The 16,837-nt window shown below is 40.7% G+C and overlaps 2 protein-coding genes across 14 annotated transcripts in view; one reads left to right on the top strand and one right to left on the bottom strand.

Moving 5' to 3' along the window:
- Positions 1–3,522: 3,522 nt before the first annotated feature.
- TM4SF20 (transmembrane 4 L six family member 20) lies at positions 3,523–11,134 on the top strand. Its single transcript, XM_019657056.1, has 3 exons — positions 3,523–5,534; positions 9,071–9,222; positions 10,855–11,134. Exons 1-3 carry the CDS (start codon positions 5,487–5,489, stop codon positions 11,132–11,134), a joined length of 480 nt encoding a protein of 159 aa, XP_019512601.1. The 5' UTR covers positions 3,523–5,486.
- A 3,745-nt stretch (positions 11,135–14,879) lies between these two features.
- MFF (mitochondrial fission factor) overlaps positions 14,880–16,837 on the bottom strand; it is a 29,140-nt gene continuing 27,182 nt past the window's right edge. For all 13 annotated transcript variants that reach the window (XM_019657081.1, XM_019657079.1, XM_019657086.1 and 10 more), the window contains one exon: positions 14,880–15,728. In XM_019657081.1, the coding sequence (XP_019512626.1) occupies positions 15,597–15,728 (132 nt within the window). In that variant the 3' untranslated portion in view covers positions 14,880–15,596. The remainder of the gene's footprint in view (positions 15,729–16,837) is intronic.

Genomic DNA, 16,837 nt, shown 5'->3' with positions numbered 1-16,837 from the left:
CAAGCCAGTTCTTAACGAACGCGCCACTCGGCCGGCCCTGCTAGGGATTTTTTGAATTCATTCCTTCAACTTTCCTTTGCTAATACTATTCTCAAGGTATTCATGGGGAATACAGTAGGAGCGGGAAGTGCTCGACAGGAATAGGAAGAAACATTCCATGCAGAACAAATAGCCTGCATGACGATACTTGTGGCACAAATATATCAATGTTTGTACCACAGGGAGTTGGCCGAAGAGACCTGGGACCTGAAACTCTGGCTCTCTGACCTCATGGACTTTTGACTCAGATCTTACATACAGGAAAGCATGGTGCTTGTTTCATGTTAGACTTAGTAATTATTAATAGGTTTATGTTGACATCTGTAGCCGACCAGTGTAACATAGAAATGCCCAATGTATATGATCATTGAATCACCTGAGGCACTTGCATTGGGTTTATAAGACCTTCTCCAGGAAGTTCTGATGCATAGGCCTGGGTAGGACCCACATGTGGACATGAATATATACTATTTTCAGACCAGGCAGATGATCTCAGCTATAGTTCTATTCTTCAGTATATTACTGTTTGCAAATCATGTATCCTGATTGTGTTTTCGTATTTGTAGAATGGGGGTGTGGACACTGAAGTTTGGAAGTTCAACATTCAGACTTGCTTTTGTTTGTTTCACCACTTGGGTGCTTGATAAGGGGTTCTGGTTTTGCTAGAAAAACGAAACTTTGTTTAGATGCGTGTGTGCATGCACATGTGTGTGACAATTCAGTGACTGATATGATCAAAGTGTTTTAGAGATGCTGAAATATGGAGGCGATTTTTAAGGACATTCTGGACACTGCTTTCTACCTGTATCACTAATCCTTAATGATGGTTGGTTACTGCTGTTGGTCATATCCCCAGACTTATATAAAAACATTCTCGGGTCATTATATATTAAGCTTTAGATAAATACTTGTCCTGTGGCTGGAACACTGGACTTGAGACCACTCTGGCATAAAAAAGCCATTCCAGGAAGCATTCCCTTCCCCAAACATTGATGAATTTTCTTTTCCTTTAACATCATGAGCAATCTATTCACTCTGCTTTTGGAAGAAAGAGCTACTTAAAAGAAAAAGCTTTTGGGAAGTAGTGGGCTACTTCTTCAACCTACCATAAAACTTCTCTTCCAGGCTGCGAGAAAGCAGGGTACGCAACAGAGCGATGCAACTGTAAATCTTTGTGTTTGTGTCTGCCCTTCGGGAGGCTTCTCTCTACTTGAATAGCATCAACTTCCTTTGCAGCTATTTAGACCAGAAGCCAGGAGGGAGCAGCTGGCCAAGTCTAATCATCATGGCAGTCTCCATGAAAGGATTAGAAAGCTATTCTAATCCATTAGAATAACTCATGTAGCTTTAGATATAAATTGACTCTACCACAAACCCCGCCACAATGAAAAAAAGTCAAACCATATTTTTTGCTGGCGTCAAAGGAGCCTGAGGTGATGATCACAAAACGCATTCCCTGTATTTTTCTTTTGGGAGAATGGAGAGGGGGGCGACAAAGAGAAAGACACAGAAACAGACCACTGCTAAGCGCCAACCACTGGCTTCACACTTTACACTGTCATCTCCTTTAACCTCTAGAAGAATCTGGCCAAGCAGATATTATCATCTGTATTTTAACTGACCAGCAGCCAGAAGGTTAGGAATGTTAACAAGGTCACACAGTGGTGTGGAAACCCAATTCCAGATTTATCTGACTCCAAAACGCTGTTTGCCACCAGCATTAGCACCATTATTCACAATACCTGTTTCAAGCTGACAGAGGGGAGACATGCAGTTCATAACTTAATCCATAAACCGAAGTGACCAGGAAACTGAAGCATAGTTAAGGTTATATAAATCTATGAAACAGTTTCAGAGAATCTGACTTCCTTGTTCACAACTAAATTACTTTATCACCCTCAATAAACAGAGTATCACACCAGGCTATCTCTATTCCTCAGTATGGTATTGGGTCATCAGGAAAGTCATGATGTGTTTTTCTAACTTTTTCAATACAAAAATGCATCATGACTTTCCCGATGACCCAATAGAATGTTATCAAAGCATCAAACTACTCATTGAAAAGTTCAATAGGCACTTTATAGATCAAGCCTCAAACCCCACACTAGGCACACAAGCAAACAGGTGGGTCATAGAAGGGTTCAGAATATAGGTGTATTTTCATGGTCCTCAGCTATATATGGAATGTGGAAAAATATCTTTTTCAAAGGGAATCGTGTGTTTTCCAACATGTCAAAATACTGACTAGTTCAAAACACTGAACTCTCAGTATACTTGTAAACATACGGAAAACTTAATAAAGAAGAAATCACTGCCTGTGTTAAGCACTTTTGTCATAGTTCTTGAAATCTTTCCAAAATTGCTGTAAGATTTTAAATTAGTATTCATTCAAAAACAGGTTTTGCAGGAAGTAGCTAGAAATAAAAACTATGGAGTTAGTAATTGATTACTTCACAAAACACACTCATTTTATGGTTTTATGATTTACTCTAAACAGGTGAATCTTTTCATCTTTTGAGAACATGATAAAAAGTAAAAGTGTTATGCAATTAATTTTCTTTAAGTATTACCTGCTAACTGAAAAAAATCAATAGATATTATTTTTCTACGTACTAAAAAAGACTTGAAATGTTTCTTCTAAAAAAAATATTAAGGCCATTTCATATGAAATTAATTATAAGCCTGATCTTAATCATGCTTATTCACTGGATTCACCTATTATACAATGATAATTCATCAATTATTAAAGTCTTAACAGAGAATAAATTGGTGAATGTTAAACAAATTCGAAGATGTTTGTATAACAAGCATTTGCAAAATATAGTTTTTATATTTATGATGAGCTATGGCTTTGTGTTACTCTTCTGTGCAAGTATTTAGAAGATCCCTAAAAGTTTGAATTCTATCACAGAGTTTTAATGGTCTACAGCTCTTCTGTATTTCATTTTAAAATCATATACTTTAATTCTGAATAAAAGTATGGGTTTCTGTAAGGAAAAATGAACACTACTACTTCTCTTCTTTATAAAAAGAAACGACTATCAAGACTGTTAATTTCGCAAAAACTCTTAATGCATTCAAATGTGCTTAGGAATGGAAGAGAAAGAGTATTCTCATAATTGCTCATTTTGACAGATTACCTGGAAGATTTATAATTCAGTCACAAATACATCAACACACTTTCACATTTTAATGTCCATCCTATAAAGAGACCCTTCAACTTCCAAGGCTCTGAATGAGCAAAAAAGTTGAAATATAGTGAGTTATCATGTTACCCATAATGATGTAATGAAGATGTGTTAACATGCCATGAAGTCAACTCTAAGCACATTTGAATGCATAAGAGTTTTTGTGAAATTAACAGTCTTGATAGTCGTCTGTTTTTATAAAGTAGTGTTGTTCATTTTCCCTTACAGAAACCCATACTTTTATTCAGTTTTAAAAGGTATATGATTTCACAAATGACATACAGAAGAGCTATACCATGAAAGTAAATATTTAGCATCTCTGAAAGTAATTAATCCCAAAGAAAGTTAGCAGAGTTTAATTTACACCAATAAGTAAAATGGAATGACTTATCCTTGTAAGTGGTAATTTAATGTTGCTCTAACGTTCTTCTAACAGATTCATTGATTTTCTAAATCAGTGATTGGCAAATTGTTTCTAAAAAGAGCCAGATAATGAATATTTTAGGCTTTCAGAGCCAGACAGTCTCCCTCACAATTCAATTCTACCATTGGTGTGCAAAAGCCGCCATAGACAATGTGTAAGCGAATGGGCATGGCTGTGTACCAATAAAACTTTATTTACAAAAATGACATGGTGGCCCACTTTGACACTTCCTGTTCTAAATTATTTGTTCCTTAAGCTCAGAGGTAGTATAGCTTATGAGCACAAAATAAGTTTAGTCCCTTGAACACTCATACCTAGTTGATGGCTAAACCTTTTCTCCCTTTTCTTCTGGGCTCTTAGCTACACCCCGGCTTGGCTGGGCTGCCAAATATACATGTGGTTTAAGGCTACATGTAAGCCAAGTTTGATAACAATACAAAGTATTCTCCCTAAGTGACATGGAGTCAGCCCATGGTCAGAGGTCATGACGTCTGTCAGGAAAGCTGCCTTGTAATAGGTATTAAATGTTAGACCTGCTCTGAAAGAACAAAGGTAGATGTGGTCTTGGAAAAAATAAATAAACCAGGCAAGGAGCAGAGGTCAATAAATGACCGAGGGTGGTGTGGGGAGGATGAGAGTGAACAAGCCCTATAAAGGAATAGAGGAGAATTACTGGGCAGTGTGGACCAGTGGTGAGGAGCTGGGGCTTTGGAATCCCAACTCGGCCACTTTCTTAGAGAAGTTACTCAAACGTTCCGTGCCTTATTTCCTCATGGGATAAAGTGGGGATAATAACAGCACCTGCCTCACAGGACTGTGATGAGGTTGGCAGGAACTACAACAAGCAGCACCTGGCATGGAGAAGAGTGCCTGGCATGTTGTTGGAACTCAAGAAAACGTCAGAAAACCAAGAGCAGAAGAAAAGCGTCAACCACGCAGGGCAGCTGTGCTGAGGTAGCCAAAAACTTCCAGCTAAAATTTAAGTGGAAGGAAGTTATTTACATTTCAGGCTTCAAGGATACAAAATTTCTTCCAGTAAGAATTTCTAGTCATAGCTGCTGACTAGATATTACCAAAAATTGAAACCTCGGTCCTGAGAATGTGATGTCATTTCTTACAGCCTTCCTCAGCAATATGGATTTACTTTGATATAGAATGCAATATATACAAGATTTTTGAACATCAATGTAAGGAGAGGCCATTAATAATCAAGGATAAAGGAACAGAAAGAAGAATGCAGAACCAAACATAATTCTCAACCCCTAAGCTGGGGAACTAGCGAGATGGTGACATTGGGAGTGACAGGAAAGTTAGAAGAGTGGGAGAGGAGTGGTGGCAGAATTCTTAGTTTCCAACTGCCAGGCCAACAAAAACATGAATTTCCTTTCTGGATGTTTGCCAGATTAATTCAGACAATTTTTGGGAAATTGGATAAGTGGCTGAAGATTATGGTAAAAAAAAAAGAGAGCGAGAGAGAAAGAAAAGTGAATTTTGGATTATGCCAGTAATTCTTTCAGACACAATGAATAAATAACTCATTCTACTGAAAATCCAAGTCTCTAAAGATAACTAAGAGTAAAGCAACATAGATGAAAGAGTTTAAACTGTCATCCTGAAATCCCCCATCCCTCCTCACTCTTTCATCTTTGTGGTTGGAATGGGGATGACAAAGTTCCCAAGGTCAAGGGCACTGCCACACTTCCTTCTTGTTCTCTTGAGCCTGGATTTCCCACAACTGGTGGTGAATGGGAGGCAGAGATTACTGCTTTTGCATCTGATGAGAAGTCATAATACTCATCTTTCCTGTTAATTTCCAGGTCATTCCAGCAGCAACGATGTCCTTGGCAGCGAGAAAAAGAGCATGCTGTAACAACAGAATCGGGGTGAGTATGGTGCAGATGGCCTGGAGGACAAGTGCAGACAAGAGTCATGCATCTAAGCAAAGCCACCTGGGTGGTCAGTAGCTACCAAATCACTGTATGGTTCCAGTGGCAGGAAGGACCAGTCTTAGAAATGTAGTATTTAGGAGGATTACATCATAATATGGAAAAGTGTAAAGTTTTTCTTTTTTTTTAAGTAAAAATTTAGCTTTGGACCCAGCCTCAGGCCTTTCCTCAATCTTCAGTTTCACCAATCTAAAGGTTTTCAAAGCACGATGTATCAGTCACGCTCAGAGCGGTGTGTGACTTGTTACTTTTGTGGTCTGGATAAAATACTCAGGAAAAATGAACCCTCCGTTCTCTCATGCATATGAAAGATTGGTTCACTAGCTCCGAATGTCAATTGCTCTTGTCCACTTAGACAGCAGTTATTTTTCCCAACATTTAGCACACATGAATAAAAAAGTTTAACTAAGTTAAAAGTAAATTCATCCTTATGAACCTTCTGTCACTATGCTCAGAACACTTTCAAATATGCTATCTCACTTAATTCCCTCAAAACCCTTAAGTGGGAATATTATGACCTTTGTTTTATTGACTGAGAAATTGACCCTCAGAGGAAGCAAATAACTTGCCGGCGTAGCACAGCTAATAAGTGGAATTTTATCTGAATCATTCAGACTCCCAAATTCAGTCTTTACTATTGGGTTGTTGGAAGTCATGATGCATTTTTGTAATGGAACACATAGAACAATACGTCATGACTTTTCCGACAACCCAATATTTATGTCATGAACATGGTTCTTAAGTAACACCGAGGGCTCTCAGAATTCTCTAAGGGATGAGGTAGATCAATAACTAACAGCCACAGTAAATATTCCTGTCTGAGCTTGAGGCTTTAAAGCAATGGTTCTCAGCCTGATGGGAACAGTAAACAGTACAATCACCCGGGAAGAGCTTAAAAATCTCAATGCCTTGTGTCCTCAGAGAATCTTTGTCAGTATTTTTCAAAAGCACCCCAGGTGATTCTAATGTGCTCCCAGGGGTGAGAACCACTGTTTAAAAGGGTACATGTTTACTTCATTACACATGTATATTCCTAACAGTTAGGAAATTTATATTTTAAAAAGTACCTTTTCCTGACATTTGATATTTTTCTAGGGTTATAATTACTTTGCTAATTATCTATAGTCTATCTTTGTTCCTGATACATTCATTGTAGGTATTCAATAAATATTAGTTTTTGGGTTCCCCTCCATCTCTTTTTTTAAACTACCATAATTTGCAGTTGGATTTTGCATTACCTCTATATTGCATTCAAAACATTCTTGAGAAAAATATCCTGAGATATTTCTGAATCCCCGAACTCAAAAATATCAGAATACTTATATAGATTTTTCTTTCAAATCACATTTCCATTAAGAATCTTCTTTTTGTGAGATTTATCCCTAATTTTATATATATATATATATATATATATATATATATGTTTCAGGTGTACAAAACAATGTAATAGACATTTACACCCCTCACAAAGTGATAACCCCCCTTCCCCAATCTACTACCCCTCTGACATCGTATATCGCTGTTACAATTCCACTGACTCTATTCCCTGTACTGTACTCCATATCCTGTGACTACATATATATTAAATTAGAGTAGGCATTCAGTATTCAGCTTCAGCTTCAGGTGTACAGCACAGTGGTCAGGCATCTACACTGTCCATGACGTGGTCTCCCTAATAAGACAAGTGCCCATCTGATACCCTACAAACCACTTTTTGATGCAGATATTGGGCTTCACTCACCAAGAGTAGCAGCTCTGCCATAGTAACCCTGAAAATAATGGGAACTCATGCTTCAGTAACATGACAGAGTCACACGCTGGGGGGCCCCTGAGGGCGGGGGTGGGGGCGCACTGCTCTGCTCTATTATTAACAGCGGTGCTGGCTGCTTAATCAAAACCCCCAGCTCATATTGATTAGGTGCAATAGAGAGATATTTTCTCACTTGGTGGCAGCCATATGAGGACTGGTGTTTAAGTCATACCTCGTATCTTTCAAGTATAGATAAGACGAAAGCATCATCAAACACAAAGGCTAGACCTTCGGAGGGAGGGGAGCAGGTTGCCACCAAGGCTTGCCCCCTATTTTAACTGTCCCCACTGTTCCCCCTCCTTTAATTGTTCCATGCTCCTTCCCTTTGTCCAGCTGTTGATTTTGTTTCTGAATACTTTGGTCCTGAGGAGTCATCTAAATGAAGCCCCACTCTAAGGAAAATACAGATCTTGGAATCATTTTCTAAAGCCAGACTCTCCCTAGTGGTGACATCAGAAATAACAGATGACTGAAATAAAAAGAGTGGCACTTCTGGATGAGCAAATTCCAGTAACCTACACAGGCCACAGTAGCGCGGAAGAATCAGGATATGAGTTAGACCCCAAATCCATCATTCTGTAGGGCAGTGATTCTGAAGTGTAGGGGTAGTGATTAAACCCTGGGCACTAGTGCTTAACAGCTGTGAGATCCTGACACCTTGTCAACCTCGGAACTGCAATTTTTCTCCTCCATAAAATGGGAATAATAGTATCTACCTCCCGGGGTTATTGAAAGAATTGTAAAGCCCTAGGTCCTTTGACACATGCTATAGCCATTTATTCTGTACACTCATTAAAGGCAGGTCTGAAGAACACAACACGTGATCCCTCTAGGAGCTGTAATATTATCTCACCAAAGAAAAAGCATTCCTTACCTTCATTTCTGCAGATTTTAAAATATAAATATCATTGGAATAACACACTGAAACAACACAGAGCTTTTTGGAAAATATATACATACACCAACTTTCATTTGGGCCATAATACTTCGTAGTATCAGATTTCATGCTTTTGCAGCCCCCCTCACACACACATTTAGCAAGGCCTACAAAGATTTCTGGTTGCTACAACTGGGCGGGTGGGTGTGCTGCTGCCATCTAGTGGATAGAGACCAGCGATGCTGCCAGACAGCGTACGACGCACAGGGAAGGCCCCGAAGCAAGATGCCCAAACGCTGGCGGTGCTGAGGTTGTGGAACCCTGTTCTGACAGTACGCTGTTGATTGAGCAATACAAGAGGCTGACCACTGGCCACTTACAACATTGGAGCCAGACCCAGATTAAAGATTTGGGAGACAAGAAACCAGACATCGAAGGGTGGGTGGTCAAGACCAAGTCAAAGTTCGATGAAGTAGGAAGTACATCGAATAGGAAGGAGGAAACAGATCTCACTGGTCAGTTGAAATGGATGAGGCTCAGGCACATACAAGTTCAGGATTTTCAGAAATAGCGGTAAGACCAATAATCTTTTTAGAGTCTAATCGCATGGCAGATACTGAGCCCTCTGTCTTTTAGAATCCACACCTAATCAGACTGTGACCTTCAGATCTAGGACTATAAGGTGGCTGGAGAACCGCAGCGGTTGATTAACGACTTACATGCACCGCCAAAACTTGAGACAGACAGGAACCCGCCATCACGTGCCAACATGCTTTTGTTTTTCAGATGTTCCTTTCTTCGCTTTGGAGTGTGATCACAATCCTTGGTGCCGGGTACTGCATGGCGGTGTCCCTCCAGGCTCTCTCAGAAGGCCCGCTCGTTTGTACCTCTCAAGACAACAGCACTGCCAACTGTCAATTTTCATTAGGAAACTTCAGGTGAGTCACCTTCCACTGACTGTCTTACACAGCAGGCAGCTCGATCAGACTAGTGTGGTGCTGACACGGTGCCATGTTTTTCCCGGACGGAACTACTGGGAAAGATTTGTAGGGGCTCAGCACATTAATTCCAGTTGGCACGACCTCATAAAAATGGAGGAAACCCTACATTCTGACTGCTTTGGGTACTACGGTCTTGTCTAAGGAGAGTAAACTGACTCAGGTGGCTTGTCTTTTAAAACTCTGTGGCTGCGTATGTGTGTATAAACAAATTCTGTATGTATACAACAAACTTAACTTTCACCCTTTGTGAGGGTGATGGAGGACGCCCTAGGGGAAGGTGGGCACACTGACTCTCAACACTTCTGAACTAATTTACAAGCCCCAAGCATAGATGACCTTTATACTGTTAAAAATTGAATAGAAACACAATAAAAATTAGAGCCTATCAGCCCTGAAAGAAACCAAGCAGCCAAAAGATTCATGCAGACATACTATAAATAGATGGTAGGCATAGGAGTGAATCAAAAGTTTAAGTCATGTCGTAACAAATAATACCGAAGACTTACATATCCATGGTTCCTTTCAGTCTTGTTGACGGTTTTGTGCCTGAATCTAAGCACGATTTGCAAAACTGAAAGGAAAGAACAGTCTGACTCACTGGTTATCGATATGCTGCTCAGGTTGGAAAAGAACCAGATTTCACTTCTGTAGTTACATAAAAAATGTTTTTTCCTCCTTTTCCCTTATCTTGCTACATTAAAAAAGAAAACTCTCAAAATTTACACATTATCAGCCAAAATCCAAAGAAAATGCCCTTTATGAACAGATTTGAACTATAAAATTAGACTGTAACCACAATGCTCTACACATCCATCCCTGAGCAGATGACAATCAGCGTGCAGCAGGCACCAGGCTCAGCTCGGGAGATAACAGCACTCCCGGCATTCCCACTCTCGTTGGGGTGATAGAGTCGACATTACCCGAGTGATCCTAGGTTTGCTGCAAACTGCAAAAAGCATACTCATATTCCATGTGCTGAAACACCTGGGTTTTCCCAGGTTACATGCCAGCTGCTGGCGCCCCAAATGCAAACTCCCTAAGAACACTTAGTCCTACTCCGTAGAAAACCAGATAGATGTGTTAGGGCTGCAAGTTTCTCACTTTCTATACCTTGTTACAACGGGCCCAAATCGCTTCAATTAGACAGATTTAATGTGTCTTTTCTGAGCAAAATTTGTCCATCTGGATGAACAGCAGATGCAACACTGAGGATTTACACTAAGCACTGGTCTCCTTCGCAAGGAAAGCTCATGTATTTTTCTATCTTTGGTGAGTAGGTTGAACCCCAGGCAGTCCTTGACCTCCAGGCACTGTTGGCATAGGGAATTTCCCATGGTTCCACCTAAGAGCAGGTACTATAGAGATGTTGAATGAGGAGATACAATGAGCAAGTTTTACAGCTATTAGAGCGCCAGGACACATGCTTCAAGCCCTGAGCTTAGCTTAATTTCTGGGCAGTTATTTCAAAAGTATTGTTTACTCTGCTTGTCCTTATTCTGGGCACGATGTTGCCTTCTTTGGAGGGCCAGTGACATTCCTGAATACCTTCCCATTTCTTTCATTTTGCAGTGACTTTCATGATGAATCCTTCAACCTACAGTGGTTCTTCAATGACTCTTGTGCGCCTCCGGGTGACTTCAGGCCTCCCATCGCGAGTAACACCTCCATGGACAGCAGCGGCTTATACTTCACTTCGAAAGAAAACACACACAGAATTATCCACTTCACAGTATTTTTAGGGCTGCTGCTTGTGGGAATTCTCGAGGTCCTGTTTGGGCTCAGTCAGATCGTGATTGGTTTCCTGGGCTGTCTGTGCGGAGTCTCAAAGCGAAGAAGTCGAGTTGTGTAGTTTCACGGTGATAAGATGGGAATAACAGCAGGTGGAGTCATTTGAGAATTACATTTAAGACACTCTTTAGAAGTTAGAAGTTCAATAGTAGAGCATTATCTAGAAAGCTGTAGGAATCATTTTAGTCCAAAAGGTTTTTAAAGTCACCTTTAAGGTAATTAAAAAAAAAAATCCACCTTTTACATATAAAGTGTAACGCTTTCATATGGAAAAGGAAAGCTCCCAGCAGCTCACCGCGGGGCCAGGAAAGCGATCCATTTGTTCTGTATCTTTCTGTACTATCTGAACTTCCTAACTATATTCTTGTGTGTGTAGAGAGAGGGGAGGGGTAAGGAAACGAGAGACCGGGAGAGAAGGAACAGAGGTCATCCTGGAAGTGAAAGTATGGGACCTTTTTCTTGTAGTTCTTTATATTTTCAGAAAAAATAATAAATATATAACCTAAATCAAGCTTGTAGACTGAATTCCTACCTTACAGGAAATCCAGGGAAAGAGACATTTTCAGACAAATTCTAAAAGGGGAGGGGTCAATAAATACACAATAGACTTCTGTTTTCAACAAGAAAATGTACAGAAAAAAATAAAAGGAGGGATGAGTTGGGGGAGCTATTCAAGATTAAGAGAACAAAGAGACGTGATTCAATTCATGTATTATGTGGGCCTTGTTGGGATGACTGAGGAAAAATGTATAAGGACTGGTTTAGGTAATATTAAGGACTTGTTACTTTTTTATGTTTGATAATGGTTTTATGGTTATACAGGAAAATGTCCTTATTTTTTAGAAATGTGTATTTATGTGCTTGGGAGAAAATGTTATGTTTTTAAAACACTTACTTAAGTAATAGGTATATGTTGATTCATTATACTCTTCTATTTTCCTATATTTGCATTTTTCACAATTAAAAAACAATAATACCTAGAAAAAAGTCAGTCTTTCAAAACTGGTTTCTCTATATGACAATTTTTAAAAGGCAGAATAACAAAACAGTGTATTTACATTAGAATGTTATAAAGCAGACAAAACTAAAAATCTTGTTTTCTGAATGTGATCATTCCTGCCATTTATTTAAATTATTTGTTTACTGGGCTTAAGATTTTAGAACTAACTTTTACAATACTTGTACTGTAGCTGCCCCTCAAAATCAATAACATCAAGAACTTACAGACATTATTTTCTGAATCTATCTGCTATATAAAGGACTTCTCCTTATGCTCCTGTAAATATCTATTTATCCTTAAGGTCTAGCTTAAATATTTCCTACTTGAGGAAGCCTTCCCAGAGGGCTTCCAACAAACTAAGTTAGCACTTCCCCAAACCACAATGATCACACCTGTCACAACGGAACATACATGCTTTTATTTGTACGTCCATCAGTATAAGAGCATTTAACAGGGACCACCATGTCCTTTCCATCCATTGTTCATCAGCTCTTCCCTGCTTCAGGTGAGCAGGCGTCTCCCTGCCCAGGCCACAGCCCCCAGCATCTAGTCTCCGGCCAAGTCCTCCCAACCTCAGCACAAACCTCGCTTTCTCCAAGAGGCCTTCCCTTCCCACCTCATGAAAAGCAGCTTCCCTTTTACTCTCTCCTTTAGCGTTCTTTCACTTAGTCCTCATCACAGTGGTGGTAGCATTTTATTTGTGCCTATTTCTTAAGTTTCACTCTCCCCCATGTGACCGCCAGCTCCTCGGGTGCAGGGATCTGTTTTTTGTTATTCACGCCTGGTATACTCAGTACCACGTACAATGCCTGACACCAAGCAGGGCCATCAAGAATACTTCGTTGAGTGAATGAATGAATCCTATCTTTGCTACTCGGCTTTGAGGAAAATGCTTATTAATAGAATGGCAAACGGCTAATAGCCACCACGTTTAAACACAAGTAAAATGAACACGACAGCTCAGTGTGTGCAACTGACTGAACACAAAGGTCAATGATGGTGCACAGTGTTCTCTGCACTCTGGGAGTGGGGGAGGTGACCTGGGTCCCTACAGGGTCACAAAGAGACAGGCGCAAGCCTCCCACTTCAGAGGCCCGAAGAAAGGACAGTTCACAGCAGCACAATCAGCTGAAATCACTGCGAAGTTACTGCTTTGCTATTTCAGTTTTGTGGAAACTGCTGCCATGAATTAAATGCCTAAAAGCCTATGGGCCATGCGTGGTTAGGTATCGCATGGGGACATGCCATCTTTGCTCTGGCACCTGAACTTACGAAGGTGTTTGTGTATGCATGTACACACACACACACACAATGCACTCAGCCATTTACAAAGCTCACCGTTTTTTATTTCTCACCTCCATCCCCATGTCCAATCTTGTTTTGGAATCTTTACTGTTTTCTTTTTTTACTTTATCCACATGCGAAACAGTCTCCTCTCTCCGTCTTTCAGCATATTATCTCCAATTGCTCTTCCTCAATAAAATTGTTTTCATCAACCTCTAATTCTTTAACAAACATTATTCTCTTCCTCTTCCTCCATTAATCTGTCAATTCCTTAAGAGCAGCATTTGTGGCGTGTCTGCTGTAACCTCCTAGTACTTAGGTCAGTGCTGGGCACACACATCTCTGCTCAGTGACACGCTGAGTAAAAGAACATCTGGAACATTGACATTGTTAAGTAAAAGAACAGTTACGATAAATTAAGCCTTTCCGAAATCGAGGCCCAGAAAAGCAGTTCAATTTCAACGGCAAATACAACTAAGAAGCCGCAAAACAGGCATCCATGCAGGAAAGGAAAGCTCTTCTGAAAATATACTACTTGCATAAAACGCTCTCTCAAAGTGTAAATAACTCGCAAATGCTCCAAGTATTCCTAGGAGAAAACAAAAGCGAACCTTTAAATACAGTTCTGAACATGGTACAACATACTTGCTCTGTTGGCTGTGACGCGACTGAGGGTGTTAGGTGGCCCACCGTTACTGGCCCGACTGTACCATTTTCTTCCACCGGTCCCTGCACCGGGAATCTCTGCTTCATTCTCTGCTTGTTGAAATCCCATATATTTTCCAAGGTTCGGCTCACACACCTAAGAAGTATTTCCTGACTACCCCGATCAGGAGTGCGTTTGCTCCTCTCAACTCCAAAACCGCTTTCTTACAGTGACAAGCACCTTGCAGGGGAGGGAGGCAGCATGGCCGAGTGTGGCTTTGGAGTTAGAGAGGTTCAAGCTGTATTTTCAGATCTCTGGCCCGGTGGACGGGTTTCTTTGTCGTCCCCTTTTGGATAGCTAGTCGACTTCTCATTTACCCTTTCGCTGAGGGAGTGTCTTTTGGGGTCCCAGTTTCACCAGGAGTCTCCTGTTACAGCTAGTGCCTACCCAAGACATGGAACTACAGCCCCTGCCCCCGACACAGCCATTAAGGGAGACAGTTCAGGCCTCCAGTGTTTGGTAAAAAACAGCAAGAAAAATAGCTTCCAGGACTTGTTTTATCAGTGTGTTCAGTTCTCATGACATTTAGTATATTAGCTATATATTACAATGGAAAAACCTTATACAACTCAAGGTATTTCTGTCTACACCACATTATAGATATTACAAACTAGAAAACCACTTGTAGCGCAACCAGCACCTACTACTCACTACCAGGATGAAGATGTGACAGGAAGCACAGGAGGGTCTTGCTACCTGCCATGTCATTAACTGCATTACTTGCTCCTGAAACAGACTCAGGTTCCTATCAGGTAACATATGGTAATAGCTCACAACACAATTTGATGAAACAAAAATCTTTCGATAAAACAAATATTGCTTTGGTTAACAGTTTATTAAATACACTGCAATTATACCTTATTCTATAGGTTTTTTTTAAAATCATTCACACATGAACTGAGTAAAAATGTACTTTATAGAAAACCATCTGCAAAACTAAAATAAGAATGCCCATTTTACACACATATAGGTAAACTGCTGAAAATGTTAGGAACTATTTTAATAAAGGTGATCATGAAACATGAGGTGGCTTGATTTTATTAAATCTGACACAAGACCATGACTTCAGAAGTGCTAATGTTGAAAAGTGGATGCAAACATGTCGATGAACAAAACTGTTTAATAGTGTTTGAGAAACAGGACAAAAGAAAGGGCTATCTCTCTTTTACAGATCCTTTTCTAAATCCATTCCCTACCCCTCTACCATTCAGAGAATTAGTTGTGCAGACTGATGAGGCAAAAAATTAATGCCTTAAAAAAAACCCCAAAACCTAGAGCCTATTTACAAAACATGCAAAGGGAGAAGTTTAGGTAGGTGTTACTGCAGAGCTGGTTAAAAGTGAATACAGCTAAGTTTGACAGACTGCATCTTTACTTCTGCAAATGTAAGTCTTTCCCCTTCTGTTCTGGAAGACATACATTTTCAGGGCATGGACTAGAAAACAGCATACAATGCAAACACAGAAACAGAGAAGTCTGTAAATTTTCTACATTTCCAGCTGCTGAGACGATATTGTTGAGCTGAGGTTACCTCTAGCGGCGAAACCAGAGCCAGCTGTTAAGCAGCCAGAACGCTACGGTGATTGAATACATGACCATTTCTCTTTTAGCACGTTCTTTGTTCTCTTCTTCTAGAAGTTGTAGACGTCTGTTTAGTTTGATTATCTAAGTGAAGAACAACAAAAACAAAATAGAAGCTTTAATGCATGGAATAATCCGATTCTTATAAAGTAGTACAATTTGTCAGAGGAATTACAAACATGGCGAGTTTCAACTGGAGCAAAATAAACAAAACTATATATAGAAAAAAATATTACCCATGACAGTTTCAATTGACTGCCTCTTCTCCCATCTCCAGATTTCTGAGTTAGAAAGGATGCATTTTCCTTCCTTCCCTGATTAGACAGTGAGCGGAGGAGGCTGGCTGTCACATGCTGCCCTTCTGGCAGGAAAGCCTGAGCGCACAGAGTGGGCTCAGCACAGCAGAGAGGACAAGGGCGCCTGTGCCTTTCTAGGCCCCTTCTATGAGTTTCTGTCACTCAGCCTCTGTTTTTCATCTTTAACCTGCTTTCATTTCCTCTCTGTGTGCCTCTCTGATTTACTGAGAGGATCCCACATATTTACCTATTGCAGTGGGCCCTGTGACCTGCCCCCCAGACCTTCAGGGCTGAAAGGCTAGTCCCCCAGCTGCTAGAGTGTCGCTGGTGACAGCAGTCCTCAGCTGTTGGCTTTTGCTGTGAACAGCCCTGGGCTGCGCAACTGCCCTGCCCAAGCTCAGGCTCCCTTCTGTGCAGCGCGCTCCGGCTCTGAAGGGTCCTCCCAGCCTCGGAGCTCCTCGCAGGGCTGGCTGCACACAGCCTGTGTTCTGACTGCACTGCAGTCCGACATTCCCCTTGGCCCAGTCCTGCTTCCTTTCCCTCCCCACAGATGTTAACCTTGAGAACGCTCCCCAGTAAACTTTCTCCATGCACTCTTCTTCACCCCAAAACCTGATTTCCAGGGAACCCAACCTGCAAAGTTTAGGTAAAAACACACTGAGCTCTGAAAGCATGATGGGAGTCCAAGGGATTATCATCGTTATATTGGAGAAGCTGAAGGAGGAAAACTTCTGTAATGCCTAACCCACAGCACTTCAAGGCCTGAGAAGAAATGGGGAAAAAGTCTACTGACGGAACAGACACAGCAGTGCAGGGTGACCATTTTCACAATCTGAACAAGTGCCTCACTTTGATCAGTGCTGGGCAACAATTTTTGTTAGGGCCAATTCGGCAAAA

The sequence above is a fragment of the Hipposideros armiger genome, unplaced genomic scaffold, assembly GCF_001890085.2.
Source record: "Hipposideros armiger isolate ML-2016 unplaced genomic scaffold, ASM189008v1 scaffold_273, whole genome shotgun sequence".
NCBI classification, from domain to species: Eukaryota; Metazoa; Chordata; class Mammalia; order Chiroptera; family Hipposideridae; genus Hipposideros; species Hipposideros armiger.
This window is presented reverse-complemented; position numbering and strand designations above follow the sequence as displayed.